Source organism: Halichoerus grypus, chromosome 9 (genome assembly GCF_964656455.1).
Source record: "Halichoerus grypus chromosome 9, mHalGry1.hap1.1, whole genome shotgun sequence".
Lineage (NCBI taxonomy): Eukaryota > Metazoa > Chordata > Mammalia > Carnivora > Phocidae > Halichoerus > Halichoerus grypus.
This window is the reverse complement of record NC_135720.1, coordinates 80,453,315-80,475,090: the sequence shown is the minus strand read 5'-3', so window position 1 is coordinate 80,475,090 and position 21,776 is coordinate 80,453,315. Positions and strand designations below refer to the sequence as shown.

The 21,776-nt window shown below is 39.7% G+C and overlaps 1 protein-coding gene across 8 annotated transcripts in view; it reads right to left on the bottom strand.

The window, feature by feature from the left end:
- FILIP1 (filamin A interacting protein 1) overlaps positions 1 to 21,776 on the bottom strand; it is a 274,497-nt gene that overhangs the window by 46,202 nt on the left and 206,519 nt on the right. For all 8 annotated transcript variants that reach the window (XM_036094072.2, XM_036094073.2, XM_078055077.1 and 5 more), the window contains one exon: positions 16,373 to 16,551. In XM_036094072.2, coding sequence (XP_035949965.2) covers positions 16,373 to 16,551 — 179 coding nt within the window. The remainder of the gene's footprint in view (positions 1 to 16,372; positions 16,552 to 21,776) is intronic.

The following is a 21,776-nucleotide window of genomic DNA, read 5'->3' as shown; positions in this document are numbered from 1 at the left end:
AGCAGAATTAAATGTTTGGAGAGCATTTTTGAGTCCTCAGATATCTTTTATATTATACAAATATAAGCCATTATGTTATGGCATAAAAAAGAATATGAAGGAAAAATAAGCTAAAGATAATTGCTTTTCTCTCTTTGTCATGTTCAGTCATGTCTTTTGCTTTATGAACATGTCTGTCTTCGATCTTATCTAAACTTAGAACAATGATTAGTGCATGTTTCAGGGTTGCAGTTCCGAATAAAATGTTTTGATTATTGAGTTATTTTGGTAAAAATTCCATAAAACAACATTTATGGTTAAGGTAAAATTGCAGATATTGAACAAATTAATTGATGGTTTGGGGTTTTTTTGTTTTTTGGGGGGTGGTTTCCCAGCTATCTTAACATGATTGGGAAAAACCAAAATTGAAGAAGAAACCGCTGCCACCATGTGTTGTGCGCAAGGCTGCACTAGTGTTGGGGCAAGGGGCTTCTCGGCGATCCAGAGACCTAAGACTGAATCTTGTCTTGGCATCTACTGGGTAGATAACCAAGAGGATGTTTTATAACTCTTCTGGCTTCAGTGGACTCAGCTGTCCAGTAGGGATAGGGATTTTAACTTGCAGGGTTGTTATGAGAATTAAACCAAGACAATATGAGTCAGGGCCACAGAGTGTGCACATAGTGGGCCCACAATAAATACTTAATAATATGTCTATGCACGGTTTATTCATCTTGATAATGGTAGGCACTTTGCAAAACTACAAATTTATAGTTTAATTTTGACTATAAATTCATGCTTAAAAAAAGAGAATCAAGGGGTCAGGACTGATTATATAGTCAAGGGGCATCTTGCATCAGTCTGCTTCTGGTGATCCGAGCTTGAGGTATAGCAAATCACTATTTAGAGACAAAAAATAATAGCAAGAGGAAATGTTGTAGTTATATTTGAAAAATCTTTAAAACAAATACAATAAATGTCAATCACGGGTGTGTTTTTTCTCTTCCCTGTTTAATACTACTACATAGCTACATTCAAGATCAACTTAAAGCCCTACTATTAAGACTCACTTAAAATAGCTGACATTTTAGGGGTGTCTGGGTGGCTCAATTGGTTAAGCATCTGCCTTTGGCTCAGGTCATGCTCAACAGGAAGCCTACTTCTCCCTCTCCCGCTCCCCCTGCTATGCTCTCTCTCTCTCTCTCTGTCAAATAAATAAAATCTTTAAAAAGAGAGAGAGAAATGAGTTCCTAGAGGAAGGTCACTTTGCCTATTTCAAGGCTGTAAGTAGTAAGGAAATTTAATTTTTTCTTTTGCTTTTGTTTCCCACATCAACATGAGTGTGGTTGAAGATACGAGGGGTTTCCATCCTTGTATAAGTGAGACATAAGAACCTGATGAACCCAGAAGCCCGATGTCCTCAGGAGTGTTGCTCCAGACCCAGTCCTCCATCTGGTTCCTCAAACTTAGCAGAGGATTCCATCACCTGATTTAACCAGAAATGTAGTTGATCCTGTAGCTAGAATATTGCTGCATTTGCCTGATTGAATCTTTCATGAAGGGAACTTGTCAGCATGTCTACAGGCCAGGGGGCTGAAATTTTACTGAGCTTACAAGTAGTGCTTACTTGTATAACTCTATGTGTGGAGCAATTCATTTGGAGACTTGCTTTCATTGTGATATATCATTTGTCATGAGTTACCAATATCTTCCAGTAAGATCTGACTATTGGAAAAAAGCAAGCTAACTTGGCCCAATTTGCCACGCCATGGTAAGGAGTTGGATTTTATTCTGAAGCATCTGATTTATATGACTAATATTTAGAGAAGGAACTTGAGCGCAGGGAGAGCAAGAGTGGAAAGAAGATGTCTAAAGGATGCTATCGTGGTAGCCCAGACAAGCAATGGGATGGTGGCTTAGATAAGACTTTATCTTGGACTAGGGCAGTGGCAATGGTTCTGGGAAAAAATGGACAAATTCCAGATATAATTTGGAAGCAGAATCAATACAACTTACTGGTGGTTATGTTTGGAAGGTTAAGAGAAAGAGAAGGATTAGGATGATTGCTTGCATTTTAGTTTGAGTAATTAGATGGAAGTACTGTTAACGGAGATAAGCATAAGAGGAATAGATTTTCAAGAAGTGACCAAGAGTTCCATTTTGGACACTTTAAGTTTGAGAAGCCTATTAAACATCCAAATGAGCTGGTCAAGTATGGACATTCACTCAATTATTATTTACTCAATGAATTAAATAAACATTTTTGTTTAAAGAGGATTAGTAATTTTCTTTTCTATGAATGACATTCATTCAAACAGAAGCTCTCCCTTTCTCAAACTTTTTAGCATGTGTTAACTGAAATGTATACTCCAACTTAATTTAATGCACACGGAAAGTATTATTGTGATTACGGGTCCATAGGCCAAGTCCTAAATCCACTGTGGGTGGGGATCTTCTAAGACAATGATAACTTCTTAGAGTCCTGGGTTCTAGAGACTGAGTATCCTGGTTCCCATCATCCTTTAAGCATCTGGTTGCCACTGAGCATCATGACCTGAGCAAGTGTCTCTTAAAATCAAATCTTCTCACAATTGTTCCTTATTCAAATTAATCAGGAAAAGAAGAGATAAAGAGAACATATTTCCTACACATTCTGAGAAAGATCTAGTTTAGCATATGGCAAGTGGGAAGTTTCTCAATGTGTGGGCGATTATTGGTCTTGCCAATTCAATGTGCTTTTATCTCAGGAGACATTTTTTGCTGCAGAGGAGGTTGTGCTCCAGAACTGTGAGAAGTGGATGCACTGGTGAGCTGGAGTGGGCAGACAAGGAGAAGTCATAGGATATGCTAAAAGTACTGCACTTTGCGTTCCTTAGTTGGAGGGTGGGAGTAGGGGGGGAGAACATTCTTCCAGGATCTCTCCCTGGAGGTTTGGTAATGGTGTATTAAGTCTGGGCAGTAGTTCTGTGCACAATTATGCCTCCTTCCTTGGGAGAAATATAATCCCAAACTCCTCAAATGTTACAGATTCCAGAAGTCAGACAAATCTGTGAGCTTTAGAGAACTGAGTAAATCAGAGAAGGATGGTAGGTGTAAGTAAGTGGGTAAAGTAAGAATATTTCTGTAAGTAGAATACAGGATTTGCTGAAATTGTAACAAATGACAAAGACTAGGTAGACCAAAGCATTCCTCCCTTCTAAAAGCACACGGAATGCAGAGCAGCCATGATAGTCCACCATTTCCAGTTCCCTTCACATTTCAGATCAGATACATGTACTTCCTTGAGCATTTAAGAATAAAATAAATAGAAACTTCTATAGGAAGTAAACTTTTATAGGAAATTGAGAGTTATGCAGGAAATTTAAAGCAAATTCTTAAGGCACAGTGTTTCTGAACTTAAGAGGAATGAGTTGAGATTAAATAAAGTTGACCTCTAGTTTGTTTGCAGTTGAAGCTCACATTCAGCCCCTGAATAATTTGAATAGTTTCTTGGCTAAGAGTTCACATCCAAGAGCTGAATATGTTATGCATTGAGCATAAAAGACCCAACCTTTGATTAATCTTTTCTGTTCAAACTTTTCACCACCACAAAGTACTTTCCAAACACAAGCATTCTTGGAAAAAGAGTGCATACTCGGTCAAGGAGCCAGAAAGAAGCAATCTCCAAACACTGAAAACACCACCTTCCCAAGTTCCAACTCCCTCTCTGGAGTCCAGGATTTGTAATGCTAATCTGAGTACCTTCTTCCATCCTGGAAAAAAGGGAAAAATATCAAAGTGATGGAGTTGAATATTCACTGTGGTGTTAAGAGACAACATATTTTTCCAGCACTTTCCTTTCTTAACTCTTTCTTGGTGTACAAATTTGTACAAAAACAGCATTTGCCTGGTATTTAGCATGATGACAAATGGCTGCCAATTTCAGACAGCATTCCCAAGGGTTTTCATACCGGAAGAATAATCTCACTTATTACTTTGCAATACCCGATTTTGTCCATGATGCTATAATAAACCATCAGCTTAGTTAAAAATCCAGTCCAACTACTTTGGAATTTGGGGACCGAAAACTCCCAACCATTTGTTAGAAATTTTCACTTTGAATCCAGTTGCTTTTGCAACCTAGATGCAGTCATTTTTCTCTGGAAATTACGTATCTCACTAATGATTCAATTAGTTCAAAAAAGATCTAAAAGAGATTTTGGTTTTGTGTTTCTAACATACAGAATGCCTATCAGACTTGGTCAATGGCCTGCCATTACAATTGCCTGGATTACAATTGATATCAGTGTCCTGAGAGATCAGAAAAAAAAAAATATTTTTTTTTAATGTGTCACTATAGAGCACTTTTGCCACTTGGGTAGACTCTGAAGCTGTAAATACTGACTAAAAATTTGCCTGTTAAAGTACCACACTAGCTGGCCTATTTGTTATTTCCTAATGATCTTCATTGTCTGTTTCTTTTTTTTTTTAAGATTTTATTTAATTTTTTGGGAGAGAGAGTGTGAAAGAGACAAGGGTGAAGGGAGAGGGGGAGGGACAGAGGGAAGCACTACCAGGGGCTCCCTCCAGGGACCCTGAGCTGAAGGCAGATGCTTAACCAACTGAGCCACCCAGGCGCCCCGTAATTTTCTTAAAACTTTCCATCTGCCTGTACTTCCTGAGGGCTCTCTGATTAATACTGAAAATAGGCACACATTTTATTTGTATATATATGCTATATTACAATCAACTTTTTTTAATCCAAAAGTTATAAGGTAAATCTGCATTAGACTTTCTAGAGAAATGAATTTGTATCTGTACTTCGTTTCATAACCCACAATAACTTCTGCATGCAAAATACATGCATTTAAATCCTTTAATTTGGTACACTAGTACACTTCAGATTAGCTTTTTTTCTCATTCAAAGCAGTTCGCTTTATGCAGCTGTTGGGAAAAGAAAATAATTATTCCCCAGGCTATTCTATAAGTCAGTCCAAATTGGGTTTAAACTTTTATTCTTTTCAAGATATAAAATGTGTTTTTTCATTTCTCTTTAATTTACTGAATTTTTGAATATGCAGAGTTCTAGAAATATAGGAGTAAATTTATGACCTCAGCAAAGGTACTACAGCAGTTTTTCTTCCATAGGATGCCTATGTTACCACATATTTTACCTCTCATAAAATTTTATATAGTTAAAAATCATAATACTACTTTTTTTGTAGAAAGTCATCATTTTCCAGCTATGTATTTCATAATTATATTTTACTCCTCAAATATAATTTTTTTTATCACATAAGATTTATCTGTCCTTTGGAAACTTAAAAAAACAAATGTTAAATCTTCCCCAACATAAACCACACTGTGATATTATTGGTTCTCCTAAAATGGCAGAAACCAGATGAGGCCAGAGAGAAATGACCCTGATTAAAATAAGATAAGTTTTCAGACTGCCTGGGTGGCTCCGTCGGTTAAGCATCTACCTTAGGCTCAGGTCATGTTCCCAGGGTTCTGGGATCAAGCCCCGCGTTGGGCTCCCTGCTCAGCAGGGTTCTGCTCCTCCCTCTGCCACTCCCCGCTGCTGGTGTGCCTCTCTCTCAAATAGATAAATAAAATAAAAAAAAAAATAAGGTCAGTTTTCTTCCGTGTTTATGAAAGATTATCAATACTATACATAAAAGTAAATAAGCATTACTAAGGGTCCCAACTTTTTCCAACTAATTTGGAATGCCATCCTTAACATATTTTAAATTTCCATATCTACTATATTCCATTACCAGAATTTCTATCCTCTCCACTGACCTACCTATTATTATACCAAAACAATACTATTTTACTTACTATCATTTTAAAATGAGTTTTTGTTTCTAGAAGGAAACTTTTCTACTACTTTTCATTTTCAAAATTTGACTATTCTTGCTTGTGTATTTTTTATACGAACTTTAGAATCACTTCATTTTGTTCCCATACCTTAAGAAAAATCCTGATGATATTTTTATTGGGATCACATTAAACTCATGGATTAAAATAAGGTGACATCTTTATGATGTTGAGTCCCCAGTTCTAGAATATGATAAAGTCTTTCCATTGGTCCCAGTCTTTTTCATATCTCCAGGTAGCATTTAAAATTTTTCTTTATGTAGATCTTTCACATTCTTAAGTTCATTTCTATATAGTTTATATTTAATGCAGCTTATTTTCTCATTTGGAAATAGGAAAACTATTGATTTTTGACTCTTGATTCTATGTAGTTTTATACTTTGCCACCTCACTTTATTGAATTCTCTAATTGTTTGCAGTAGGTTTGTAGTTTTCCTCAATCTACCTACAGTCTAAATACAAAACAACTATCTCCACCCAAACAATAGAAGAGTTTACTTTCCCAGTGCTTTGCATTGTTCTCAAAGTATCTTAGTTGGATGAAATGTACATTGTGATTTAGTGAAACTTGCATAAGTTTCCTCTCAGTGTTCAATACACAGGTGAGCATAAGAAATATTCACTTTTAGGTATTATGTGCTATGCTTTGTGGTAAGGGCTTTATATTCATTATCTCATGAACTTAAGCAACTCTATGACATAGGTACTCAGTTATACCCACTCTGTAGATGAAGAAACCAAGAATCATGGGGCATCTGGGTGGCTCAGTCGGTTAAGCATCTGCCTTTGGCTCAGGTCATGATCCCAGGGTCCTGGGATCGAGTCCCACAACGGGCTCTCTGCTCTGCGGGGAGCCTGCTTCTCCCTATGCCTCTCTCTCTCTCATGAATAAATAAATAAAAAATAAAAATCTTAAAAAAAAAAAGAAAGAAAGAAAGAAACCAAGAATCAGAGGGTCAGTTAGTTAACCTGTCCAAGCTTACAGACCAGGAAGTGGCAGAATCAGAATTTGAAATCAGAGCTACTAGGCTCCAAAGGAAATGCATGAGACTGAGAAAACAACTGTCTTTAGGTTCTAGATTTTGAGGCGCTCTGGCACCCTGCAGCTAGAGTAACCCAGGGAGGAGTTAACCATAGTTGAAGAGGTTAGACTTAGCTCAGATGATCCCCCGAAGGTCACAAACCACTTGTACTCTGGAACCAACCACAATGCCACATGATTTCTCCTTAGCACACATATGGATTCTTTTTCTAATAAAGGGGGTACTAATTGCAGGCCTCAAACTTATATGCACAAGAAATCAATTATCTTCATTTTTCTGTATCTCTTATAATTTCCATTATGGGTTCCCATTATACTTTATCTTGGTTCATTCTGTATAAGCTCAGTCAAGTCTGGTTTCCCTTAATACATTTAAAGATTCCTCAGTCAAGTCATGGTCTCCTGAGTTAGTTCTAGGGCTTCAGAACCCCATTTCTGGAGTTGAAATTAAGTTCTGCGACCATCAAGAAGGTGGGCAAAAGGTCAGCTAGTCATTATTCTTCCGTACTGGCGTTCTTGGAGATGCATCCTGTGGTGTCTTGTCTCAGGTGTCGATCTGCTCAGATTGCTCGTCTAAATGAGTCACAGTTCTATCCTCATGGCCAGCCATGCTTCATTTAGTCACATGGCCTTTCAGGGACATGGGGAAAATCTAGATATTCTTTTAGGGTTACATAGGGATACCCATTATTACTCCATTTCTCCTGAATTATTTTTCAGAGGGAGAGCCACAAGTTTTGCCATGCTTTTTGCTATGAACTGAATTGTGTCCCCCCCCAATTCATACATTGAAGTCCTAACCCCCAAAGTGACTATATTTGGAGATGCAGCTTTTGGGAGGTAATAACAGTTAATAAGTCATAAGGGTAAGGTTCTAATACAATAGGATTAGAGTCCCTGTAAGATCCCTCTCTTTCCATGTACCTGTACAGAGGAAAGGCCACGTGAACATACAGTGAGAAGGTGGCCATTTACAAGCCAGGAAGGGAGACCTCACCAGAACCCAACCATTCTGGCACCCTGATCTCAGACTTCCAGGCTCCCAAACTGTGAGAAAATAGATTTCCTGTTGTTTAGGCCACCTAGTCTATTAGTTATGACAGCCCAAGCAAACTAAGACACACTTGGACTCCAACTAGTCATCTCTTTACTCTCAAATTCTCCATACCACATCTATCTGCAGTTTCTATTACTCTTCACCTTCCCCCTCTCCACCCTCTACTCCCCAAAAAAGCTCAGAACTGAGCCTCTTCTTTTGCATTATCTCCTCCCACAAATAACATAGATGGCTCTTGCTTTCTTGCTTCTCCAACCATCTTATCTAACAGAAAAGAAGAGGGGTGATAAAAACTGGATCCACTTTATTACATATTCTTTCTAAAGCTATACCTAGATCTTTGCTTCTGAAATCCAAAGACAAGATATTGACTTCTCACTTTCAGCAGTGGCAACTTTTCCTCGAAGCAGTGGTTGCTCTTAGCTGGCTGTTCAAATAAGAACAGGACACAGGATAACAGAAAATATTAGGTTAAAAAATCGAATTATTATCATACTGTAGTAAGTTTTTATATCTGAGCATAGGCAAATGAAAATGTCCAAGCTGTAACAATATTATAATTGAATTACTCAATCTTTGAGGTTGTAAGGGACAGGCTCACCCATACTACCTGAGATGATGGGAGTTATTAGTAAGAATACCCCAGAGTAAATTAATGCAGAAAACTGTCCCCACAACCAATCATGCCTAGAATGAAGTGGAATATTATACGTCCTTTTGTGGCATACACCTAAATTTCTAGCAACTCCACAGCAATGAGTGTGACCCAATGCTTGTCATCCTTTCAAAAGCAGGTGTCCACTGAAACCCCAGTCCTGTGATGTGGCTATGCTTTACTCTTAGAATTTCTCTGTCTCTGCTGGTTTTTTTCTTGGCTTCCATTGTCTTTATGTCCTTCTGTTTCATATGCCCCCAAGAAAGTGTCTCAATGGGTTAGTCGGGCCTCATCAAACAGAGCCCACTATTTGGCAGTGTTCTCATGCCAGGCTACCTTCTAGGCCTCAGCCTCCCTAATGTCTAGGCTATCAAATGTTGCAAACTAGCCACATTAGAGAATAAATAGCCAAGAGGTGAATTTTGCTCACTGCACATTGTTTTATAAATTTGAGTCAATATTGAAAAATAGAAGATTTTACTAAAATCAGAGTTGTCTTTTCCTAAAAAATCAGAATTGGCAACAATGTGGCAACAGAATCCACAACCTAAAATCAAGTCAAGCACCCAGAGCTGAACTGTGACTTTCCCTGATAGTCAGAGCTTGCTATCTCCAGCCTAGCAGCCCCCACCACTCATGCAGTGTGTGCTGAAGGGCTGGATCTGCTTCTTTCAGTTATTGCCTGGCACTGAAGGTGTTTGAGTTTGAGACCTTTGTGACCTCTGTCCGGGACAGTTGATTCTGGTCTACATGGCTGTGACCAGCATTGAGGAGTCATATGACAGAAAAGAAAGAAGGATGGTTATGTGAAAGGAGTTGCCTCTATTTCTCTCAGAAGAGGCCTCTTCAGTGAATCAGGTAGTTTCAGGAACTGTCTAGCAATTGCCTGAAAACTTTCTGAAAGAGAACAACTCAGTGATCAGTTCAGATCTAGAGACTCTGACAACCTGATCAACTCCCATTACTGGGCTCTCACTCTTTATCTCTCATATTTAAATTCCAAATACTATCCTCCATTCTTACTTCTCCTAGGACTTTTCCAGAATAAGGGATATCAAATACCAGGACTGAGGCATTCTTGTGTGTTAAAAACTGTGAAACAGTAAAGTGTGTTTCTTGTGTATTGTTTCTCAAGCCCTCCCTTTGAATGCTTTTCCTTTTTAGTGGCCAGTTTTCTAGTGGCCACCCCTTTCTATAATATTAGAATCCTTCCTGGGGCACCTGGCTGGCTCAGTAGGTGAAGCGTGTGACTCTTGATCTCAGGGGTTGAGTTCGAGCCCCACATTGGGTGTAGAGATTACTTAAAAAGAAAGTCTTTAAAATATATATATATATATATATACATATATATATATATGTATATGTATATTAACATTCAGATTTGAATATAATCTAATAGGCTCCAAGGTTGTGAAGTACAAAGCCACCCAGGTAGCAGCACTACAAGATCCTAAATCATCAAATATGATTTCGTGGTATATTTAAAAATGTCTAAAGGGAAGTAAAATGCATTTGAGAATATTTTCCATAACAATAAAATAAGTTAATTTATATCATAACCTTTGATTAATCAGAAAATGTTGTTGATCAGATAATCCATTTTCCTAGGCATGTCTGTTAAAGTTATATTACTAAGACTGAAAAGTCTTAGATCAGAGGCTGCTATCTCATTGACCTTGAGAATGAGGGTGCTATGAAGTTTGGGAAGATCACATCCATCTAAGACCCAGCATTTTTGTACAGTGGGATCTGGTGAAATGAACCCCAAGGACATTTTTAATGGGCCCAGTCATATTTAATCTAGGGAGTGCCTACTTCAGGATGAGTGACATGCTCCTACTTCTACAGGGATGAAAGCAGATATGTTACTATCCTGGGTCCATTAAGAGGATCAACTCTTCTTCTCACTCCAAACTTCCAACCCTAGGAAACTGTCTTTTTGAGTCATCAATTGCCTGGTCCCTTTAAGATGTAACATCACTTCCTTTACACTATCCTGACTTATCCCATCCTCCAACACGGATACCCAGCTGTGAGCTAGGAGTAAACACTACAGCACCTCAGCCCCTTTCATTTCAATCACATTTGCCTGTAGGAAAAGTGGGATTTGCATAATGCAAGAGTAAGAGGAATTGGAAGGAGGAGTTCGATCCTGGCATTCTTTCAGAAAATCAACTATAAAACCTATTCCTTCTGTGAATGAGTCTCTGAATTCTAATTCCTTTCCTTTCTTAAAAACTGTCTATTCCCAGCAATTTTCTTGGCCAGTAGAATACTGATAGTAATATCTCACGACCAAATTAGGGTCTGTTACTCAAATTCTCAATCTGCAACAGAATGGATGTGCAGTCCACAAAGTCACTGGCCAAGTTTCCAAGTCATCTTTTCCTCCTCCATGCACTGGGGAAATGAAGCATTCACTTTGATCAGAAGAAGGTAAGAACTTTGAAGTAGAAAAGATTATTATATTTTACTGTAAACTCAGTTCAAACATTGATTCTTCCAATTAACTATCGGTAGTAACCTTGGTAGAAGGAACTTACCCTGTCTGCTTCCCCATGTGCCAAACAGGGATAGTAATTATGCATCATATAGTTTTGCAAGGATTAAACAGGATGTATATTTGTCCAGCATATCAGGGAAGTCAATAAAAGCTAACTCTGCTATCCAATAGCATCTAGCAGAGTGCTAAGCACAGAGAAGGAGGCTCAGTTGTTTTTTGCTAATATGTTCCATCAATTGATTACTTTCTGCTTGATAAGACTTGATCTTTTTACACACCATTGCAATCTTTTCCTACAAAGTGCTTTATTATGACTCTCCAAGCTACCAGTGAGAAAAGTCTATTTTATTGCCGTATTTTAAAGATAAGTCATCCGACTCTAAAAATAAAAGACTTAACGGGTATGATGCCAGGGAATGACGTGTGAATTTTTTTCTGTAAAGCGGGCTAGATTATTTCCCAGGATTCCAGGTGACTAGAGAAACTTTTTGAAGACTCGCTCTGACCGGTCATTTCCCAGCATAGGAGAGTGTAGTAGTGCAGCCTGTCCCACCAGCCACCGGGCAAAGCCATTCCCCTTCATGTTGACCAAAATAGGGCTCAAAAACTTCCCTTCCATTCAAGCCCCTGCTCCTGCATTCTCTGCTTCGTAAGTTAAGAGATTTCTCTTGAGATGCTGATTTGTACTTTAAAAAAAATGAACTTATGCTTGGAAAGCTTGCTGCAATATTATATGATGATGTAATTATTTATGTAGTCACGGCTGAGCCTATAGAAGCCAAAAGCTTTAAAATCTATATCTACACTTATAAATTTAGACAGTACTCCTCCACATCATTTACACACACACACACACACACACACACACACACACCTCAAATATTTCTTTAAGTTTCAGACCACTTTTGATGTAACTGTATTCTCTCTATTTTGACATTCTTGAAGCAGCCCTAGTGAAGCTTAAGATTAAAATCACAAGTCTTGCAGTTCAGACAGAGAATAAAGTATAAACGCTGAAGGTGATCTCATGTGCTCAGAATTAAGCCTTTAAAGGTCAAGCTGACTTAAAATATGGACCAAACAATATAGCATTTAGAAAAGGAGCTTTCTTTACCCAGTCTTAACTAATGCAATGAAGTATATTTTCATCTTTATTATTAACAATGCTAGTTCAGCAATGCATTTTTTTCATGCTATTTTCCTCTTTTTAATTTGGGAATATGACTCTTTGTAAAAATAAATATGCAGTAAATGATGGCAATAAATTATGATCACAGTTTGCTGACTTAGAATAAAGGAAGCCCAGAACAATGTATTGCCCATTTTAGGTTAATAGTTAGCAGAATTTTTATATAAGATGAATTTAGCAACTCCTGAAAAGTTAAAAATAATTTCTGCTTCTATTATTTTTACATTAGCAGGGTCTAGGTCAGTGGCAATAACAAGGAGGCAGCTTGGAGGGGGGCTTTATTTAGCCCCCTCATAACCATCATCAGCCTCCCATCATAGCTACTCCAAACAGAATCCAACCAAAGTAGAGCACTGTGTATGCTATTCAAACTGAGCTCCAAACAAGTCCCCAGGCTGCTTCTTCCAATAGATGCTATCTCAAAGCTTCTCCTATCTTGACAGTCTAGAGACACCCCTCATCTGAATATCTCTGTTTATATCCTCCCAATAACCATCATTCTGCCTTTTAAGAGTTTATGTCATAGTTTGGCCATAAGAGCCTGGAGGTGGGGAGCCCACACACAGAGAGAGAAAACAAAAAAACAAGCCATTTTGCGCAAGGGACTCATTTGTACAAAAGTGCCAGACCACTGTGTACTGTGATCTGAGTTGAGCTAGATAATTTTTCTGGGCCTCAATTCCTCCACCCATAGAATGAAGGACTTAAAGGGGCTGATCTCATAAGTCCTTTGCAGGGCTCCAAGCCTCGGATTCCTGGTCTCATCGAATATCTCAATTTGGATTGCTTATCAACACCTGCTACTGATCCTGCATACCTGGGTCCCTTTTGTTATCTTTAACCATTTTTCCGCAGGAAATGTAAAACTCAAGCAGGATAATTACAAAGAATCAAGCCAAGATGCTACCCCATGGAGAAAGTCCCCTTAGCTTGGCACCCCTCCCATCACCCCACCACCAACAACAAATGAAAAGCTGTCTGGGGTGGGGATCGAGCCCCGCATCGGGCTCCCTGCTCAGCAGGAAGCCTGCTTCTCCCTCTCCCATTCCCCCTGCTTGTGTTCCTTCTCTCGCTCTCTCTCTCTGTCAAATAAATAAATAAAATCTTTAAAAAAAAAAAAAGAAAAGAAAAAGAAAAGCTGTCTGGGGTGGAAACCTCCCGCAGAGTTGCATGGTCAATGGGACAAGCTGAGTAAGATCATATGAAGCAAACCACTCGGCTTATCTCTAGTCTCCCTTTCTTCCTTCCTTTACTCATGCTCACAGTAGAAACAAAGGGAAATGTTTTAAAGTTCCTGGCTTCTCCTCCCCTACAAAAGGGACTTTTCCAGAGAAGGGGAAGGGAGGGCAAAACAAAGAAGGAAACAACGACTTAGAACAGTCTACAGGAGGACTCCCACTCGTGCTCGGAAATGCTGGTTGCCTATTAGGTGCAGCCCCACATCCCCGGCAGGTGCTGCGGCTCCCGGAGCCCTGGCTGAGGCCCGAGGGACCCGGACTTTGTGGGGAGGGGCTCCTGAGTGACTTGGCCACGGGAAAGAAAGCCTCGGGGTCAGCAAACTGCCAGTCCCCATAAGTAGATCTAATTATGACTGCTTACTTCAAAAAGAGGATTTAACCCAAAGCAGATTTAGCAGGGCAGTTTCCAAAGGGCAGCAGGAATCCCGGGCCTGACCTTTGAGAAAATCCTATAGGCTTCACTGCCTCCGGGAACTCGGCAAGCCAGTCACCGTAGACTCCTCAGATCGCAGAGAAATTCAGGGATGCCAACTTGAGTTATCAGCGTCCTAGTGGGGGTGTTTAATTTAGCATAACGGGTGTCTGGCAGGGCGTGCCCACAGCAGCGTGTGCACTGGTGGTCAGTCAGAGGATTGTTCTAGGGGAAAACACTGACAGTAAAAAATATAAAGTACTCAAGTATAACCTGTTAAGTCAAAAATACTATTTAAAAACCTTAAGGTGGTTTGATATGTAAGTAAGCATCAAAGATCTCTTAGTGAATTCTTATCTAATACAGGAAAGTTTGCTGATGTAACCCAGTAGTGCTGCTGATCAAAGTATCAAAAGCATCTTAAGATAATTTTTTTTTAATTTTTACTTTGATTTTAAAAACCTAGGTAGCACTTTGCTCAGGGGAAGTGGTTGCTGGAGTTGTTTTAGTAAAATGAGACAACTCCAAAAGGGTACAGAGGATTGGAATTGTTCATCTAGAGTTGATCAACATGAAGTAGTAAATAAACACATCTGGGATAAGCTTATTGTAGAGTATAAAAGTACTTTGTGAACTATAAAGCTCTCCATCGTGTGTTATTATTTCAATTACTCTCACAGAACACAAAAATCAGGAAGACAAAAAAGAAAGGAAAAGAAACAGCCTGGATAAGTACAGTCTCTCCATCCACACACTTCATTCAACTGATGAATCACTGAACTCTACCTCTGAAACATAATACACTATATGTTAATTAGTTGAATTTAAATAACATTTAAAAATAAATAAAAATAAATAAACCAACAACCCTGTAAATGAATTGGTGCCACCTCAAGCATTCAGCTTACGGGGGAAACTGTAGAAAAGTCAGGTGTGTCTGGTTCTAAATCAAATCATTTACAACGTGACCGGAAAACAATTCACACAGGTGTTCTTTAAAATTATTTGATTTCAGATCTTTTAAGAAGTCACTATCAAACAAGCTCCTACTCTTTCACCTGACCACATTCCAACACAGAACCCCTACCCAGAGGGCTGTTGTAGACATGCATAATTTACACTGTCATTAAAACCTTGTTTGCAAGATCCATGCTTGAGGTTGGAAATTTCACAGAGACTGAGGGAGTGGAGTTTATTCTCAGAGCTTGGTTACCCCAAAAATGTCAAATTAGGCCATCTGTTTGTTCAAACACGAAGCTGATAAACCTTAGCTTACAGGAGCAGAAGACAGGCTTAAAGGAATGGAGAGTATCATACATTACGCTCCAGCAAAGGGAATTTTGTTCTCTTTTCCATTTCTCCTTCCCCAAGGGATGTGCCAAGTCCAACAATAAGTAAAAATTACCAATAATTTTTTAAACATTTAACAAAAACCTGTGCTGCTTCATGCGTTTATTTACTCTTACTGTGACAGCTTTTTCTTATAAGCAAACTCATCTGGGAAAACCATCTCTCTTTCTTGTAACTAAATATATGATAAAGCTGGGATTAGGAAAGCTGTCTCCAAGGGGCTCTTAATTTGCAAGTCCTAAACACAGAAGCAGACACGCTTGGTAACTCACAGCATCAGGATTGGATGTCACCGGTTTCAAAGATTGTGGAATTCACAGACATAACCATTCAGCGGAGGAAAGAAAAGGGAGAGAATAAGCTAAAAAGAAGATGCTGAACAAAACTGGAGGGTATAGAAGAGTTCATTACAAAACTTTTCAAGTTGGAGTCTCGACTTCAAACGTGGTGATCCCAGGGTCTGAAAGAACTACCTGCCAGGACAGATATCAATGCTCAACATGCGGAGGTTTTATTTGGGGTTGTTTTTGTTATTGTTTGTTTACACTGAGTTTTAAGAGTTATGCAACCTTTAGAAAGCAGGTAGTTCTAGTCAGTAAGTAATTTATACACAACCAAATATTAAGATTTTCTGTTGTGGTATTAAGGACGAACAGGATTCATTTTAAATGGTTAAGCTTACAAATTTTTCAACCACTTATTCAGGAAGTAAAAGTAGATTATTTTCCATAGAAGGAAACTAGTAGAGAGGCTTTTCGAATGTAGGTGCTTCATTGACCATATATTAGCTCCCCAGGTTTGTTTCCACCTATATGGCTTTATGGCTCTCAACGTCCCAACGTCTTTATGGCTCTCAATCAGGTGTCCCACCCCATGCACCCCCAAACCTATTCACATGGATGATTGCAGGTAAAAGTCTGTCTCACTTTCTACAAGACATTCAGGTCACAAACCACTTGGAACTCGAAGTCAGAACCTGGGCACCCGTCTGTGGTGTCACCGGGCTGAAGTCAGCTCCCGGACCAGAGGGACAGAGACTAAAGGACGGCAGGGATCTCCCTGCAACTGGGGGCACACGTGCACATTACCTCTCCCGCTCCTGCTCCAGCAGGTTGGTGAAGTCGTCGCTCTTGTTCATGTAGTCAGTGTGTTTGTGCTTCTCGCTCTCTAACTCGTACACTGTGCGCCGGTGACACTTCTCTGCCAGCAGCAACTGCTCTAGCATGCGCCGGTACGTCTCCTTCTGTTTTTCCTCAAGTCTGTCCAGCTGCGAAAACCAACATGGGAAAGAGCTTACTATTTCATTTGATTTGCATAGGACTCAAAATACTGTATTGGTCTACCGATTTATTATCTGAAGGAGAGAACACTGAGTCTGGTGTCCTCTGCCATTTTCCCTATTCCATCATTTTGTCTAGGCCAACTGGCTCTCCAAACTAGCCGTAAAAGGCTGCAGTAACTTCTGGCCTCCTGGACCTTTTGCTGTGAGCAGATGTATGGTTCCTCAACTTTTGAGAGAACAAACTCTTTGGCTATTTCCGTGAGATGGCACAAAACCTTATACTTAGCAAGAAAGAGGGTAACGGTTCTCCCAGTCTCAGAAAAATTAAGAGCTCAGCATGGTACCTGTACCAAACTTCTCCCCTGGGAAGTCATTATCATCATCACAATCTTTTTTAAGACTTGCCATTACATGCACTTCTAGGAAAAGTATGGGAAGGATCCACAGTCCTCTCTCTTCAAAATATGCTAAATACAGGGAGGATTTCAGGACTTATAGAGAGCACATGTCTCAGACTAAAAGAGATGCTGTCAAATATTATTACAGGACTTTTTCAAAAAAGAATTTATTTATTTATTTGAGAGAGGGGGAGCGAGAGAAAGCGTGCGCGTGGGCGGGGGGAGGGGCAGAGGGAGAAGGAGAGAATCTCATGCAGACTCGCTGTTGAGTGTGAAGACTGTCGCAGGGCTGGATCCCACGACCCTGAGAGCATGACCTGAGCCAAAATCAAGAATAGGATGCTTAACGGACTGAGCCACCCAGGTGCCCCAATTACACGGCTTTTTGTGCCTATTTCTCTGCCAGGCTAGAAGATCTTTAAAGGGAGCCTTGATGAAGTTTTTAGTTCCTACTACCTAACACAGTGCCTGGGACAAAGTAAGTGTTCAGTAAATGTTTGTTCAATTGGACCAAATCTTGCAATATTAATAGTTCCCTATCCTAGTCTCCTCTTCAAACTCTAGTACAGGGTTTCTCAACTTCAGTACTACTGACATTTTTGGCCAAATCATCCTTTATTTTGGGCAGCTGTTTTGTGCACTGGAGGATGTGTGGCAGCATCCTGGACGTGCGCTGGGTGTGTGGCAGCATCCTGGACGTGCGCTGGGTGTGTGGCAGCATCCTGGACGTGCGCTGGGTGTGTGGCAGCATCCTGGACGTGCGCTGGGTGTGTGGCAGCATCCTGGACGTGTGCTGGGTGTGTGGCAGCATCCTGGACGTGCGCTGGGTGTGTGGCAGCATCCTGGACGTGCGCTGGGTGTGTGGCAGCATCCTGGACGTGCGCTGGGTGTGTGGCAGCATGTGCAAAGGATATGTGGCAGCATCCTTGGTCTCTGTCCCCTAGGTGCCAGTACTTCTGACTGTGACAAACCTATCCTCAGAAGTTGCCAAATGTCCCTCGGAGGGCAAAACACTTCCACCACCACCCACCCCAAACTGAGAACCACGGCTTTAGTTGAAACATATTTAAAATCCATTCTCAATCTACAACCTACCCCCTAAAACTTAATGGGGGTAATTCCATGCAGTATCAGCATCAGAGTTCTTCCACTGGGTTCTCCATGTTTGTCTCTCAGTCATATGGAGGATCTGAGGTTACCTCTACAGTTGGGTGAGATCTTCATTGTGGGGATCATTTCTGGGCCCCCAAATAAAAGAGATACTGCCTGCATAATCCTTAGTGTTTCTGACCAGATCTCCATCCCTCTGTGTAAGAGCCTGTGACTAGACAGACTGGTAGAGAAGCCCAGGTTAACTGGTGGCAAATAATATTTGATACCATTAGGGATTGGCAAATTGTACTTTTATGTCTCCTGGTAAATTTCTGTAGTCTTAAAAGGACAGCTTCTACAAGACATTTCCTTCATTGGAATATCCCTATTACAAACTATTCTCCCCAGGAACTCTTCCATCTTTTTACTATGTGATTTTCATTATATATTATAGAATTTGTCAAGCATTTTTAAAGTATCATCATCACCATCATCAATGTAGAAAGAGCAACTCTTTCCCTCTTTTGATCCTTTCTACTTTATCATGAAGTAGGACCCACATTTCTTTTGAAAGTACTTGGAAAGCAGCTTCTGCCTATTTCTTCATACCCTCCCTTAGGGAAGGAGGGGTGACTTATTTGAAAGTTGTAACCCAGCAATTGCACTGCTAGGTATTTACCCAAAGGACACAAAAAATACTGATTCAAAGGGGCACGTGCACCCCTATGGTTTATAGCAGCATTATCAACAATAGCCAAACTATGGAAAGAGCCCAAGTGTCCATTGACTAATGAATGGATAAAGAAGATGTGATATATATATATAAATATATATATAATGGAATATTACTCAGACATCAAAAAGAATGAAATCTTGCCATTTGCAACAACATGGATGGAACTAGAGAGTATACTGTTAAGCGAAATAAGTCAGAGAAAGACAAATACCATATGATTTCACTCATATGTGGAATTTAAGAAGCAAAACAGATGAACATAAGGGAAAGGAAAAAGAAACAAATAATACATTATATGTTAAAAAAAAAAAAAAAGAAGAAGATAGCAGGAGGGGAAGAATGAAGGTGGGGAAATCGGAGGGGGAGACGAACCATGAGAGAATATGGACTCTGAAAAACAAACTGAAGGTTCTAGAGGGGAGGGAGGTGGGGGGATAGGTTGGCCTGGTGGTGGGTATTAAGGAGGGCACATTCTGCATGGAGCACTGGGTGTTATGTGCAAACAATGAATCATGGAACACTACATCAAAAACTAATGATATAATGTATGGTGATTAACATAACAATAAAAAATTGAAAAAAGAAAGAAGAAAGTTATATTTGGGTTAGGGAACTAGGCATAAGCAGCTCAGCCTTTTCATTTCTTATTTTTTGACTCTGCCTGCCATAAAATGGTACACTGTGCTCTGAAGGCCCAAACTCTCCTTCAAGTGGTTTCTCCAAAGTCTAGGAGGGAAAGCAATAGAAAGTCTGATGGTATTCATTTGTCTATTCAGACCAATAATAAAACTAAATGCTTTAACTCATCTATCCAACTCCTGCAGTTACTCTCAATCCCTTCAAGGAACTCTGGAGGGGAAGATGGGGGCATTATTAACTGAATAGCTAAGATATTCAGAAAAATAGACATTGTGAGGGCATGTGGAGAAAAACAGCTTATGTTGATATGAAGTGTTCTGAGTCAGCCTAGGTAGAAGGTAGACATTAGCTTTAGTATGTCCTGTCCACATGGGTCTTTGAGATTGATTGTTCTCAGCAGCTACAGTCCTGGGGCTAGCCCACTGGAGCAGTTGCTGGGGTCTCAGTGGGCTGTGTTCCCCTCACCTACACTAGCATAGCTTGACCCCAACACTGATTACGTAATCAGGAAGACATCTTTTTGTCTTGTAATGCACTGAAAGGGTGCCAAGACGCTGGTGTGCACACTGTTTTTCACACAGAATTGCAGGCCCAGCCTTTAAACTGCAGAGGTAGCAAATTCCTTTTTAGCAATAAAGCATTCATGTGTGAGGATCTAGCTTTCAATTTTAAATTCTAGATGTAAGAACCAACCTACATAGCAAGAGATCAGCTGTACAAGACCCTGTTTCTTATTATTTTGTTTGGAACTACATAGAGCTCCCAGGAGAGAACTTAGGTGGGCTAAGCTCTCTCTTGGATCTATGTGGCTTGTCTAGAGGCTCTGAAGACCACCTCCCATAACTATGGGCTCTGTTGATTCATTAATCATGTACACTGTGTCCATGACTTTTGATTTTCAGGATCCAAACTGTGGCTCAACCATAGAGGAATAGTTGCTTTTATTAATGAATAGTGAAAGTGAAATGGGAACCTGTTACTTTAGAAATACAGCTCCCACTTGGACAGAGGTGGAAGGAAAATGAAATGAAATCATCATAACACTGAAGGCCAAAAGGAGAGTATACCTGGAAGTCTTATCCTACTAAATCAAGTTGATGGAGGAGAGGTTTAAGGACTTGAGATGGAGAGACATTTCAGCATGTTTTAGACAAAAGAATCATGGTTGAGGAAGTGCTTTTAGCTGTTATCAGCAGAAGGCTAACTGGAGAAGTATTAAGGGATTTGGGAAGAGACAGATCTACTGAATCTAAATCTAAATCTAAGTCTACTAAAGAGGAAAAAAAAGTCTTAAAGACCAAACTGGAATACACAAGAGAGAAATGGATCTAAGTGCTATAAAAGATAGGGCTATAAAGAAGGGAGATATTTTAGTCATTATTTGAATCAAAATGAGTGACCAGAGGAGGTAGAGATAGGTGAGCACAGAGAACAGAGCAATGTGAGTACCCCCACAAAAAGTGTTGGAATCCAGAAAATGTCTGAGGAATGTGCTGTAAAACTGCTGATAGTTCTCCATGAGATCAGTTGGGAGCCATTCTCCTGAAGACTGCAACAGCTATTCGAAGTGAATACATAAAATATAGACAGATTTAAGAATTAAATTCTGAGAAGATTAAGGTAGAACATTTGAAGCATTATTTGGTGAGTTTCAGGGTGTCAGCTAAAATAGATGGGCCCTGAGTGAACACGCTTGAGAATCTTGGAGATGTAGAGTTTGAAGGAAAGATGAGTCAAACATCAGGGGATTCAGGCAGGACAGTAACATAAACAGTTCAAACATGGATATAGTGAGATGAGAAAAGACTCATCTGTCAGTGAGGATTATCCAACCCAAGGACATAAACGTAGATAAGATTTGTCTTAAACAAAGGATCCTCTTGGCAGGCTCATAACTCCTTGATTTTACTTCTATCACTGAGGGAGACCATATAATACAGAACACAGAAGGTAACTGCCCCAGACTGACTGGAATCCTGTTGTAGTTAAAGGATTTTCTCTACCTGCCTTCCTTCCCTTAGACATCGCCTAAGTCTCTACTTTGGTCTTGCTAAGAGTAACATGGGCCTGCATTATGCTGAGTCATTTTGCTTGAGATAAACTGACTATGGAACTGAGGATTTTCTTGTATTTTTAATACTTATGCATGTAAGGTTGGTATTATGATACTTTCATGTGTTCTAATAATTCTTTAGACTCTTCAATAAAAGGGGAATAGGGGGACTTTAGGATATATTAGTTAAACTTTGAAAATGCTTAAGATTAAGATCCTTCTGGCTAAGGCTAAGCAGAATAAGAATTTGGGAAACCTTGATTTCTTTGGAATTTTACTTAAGAATTATGAA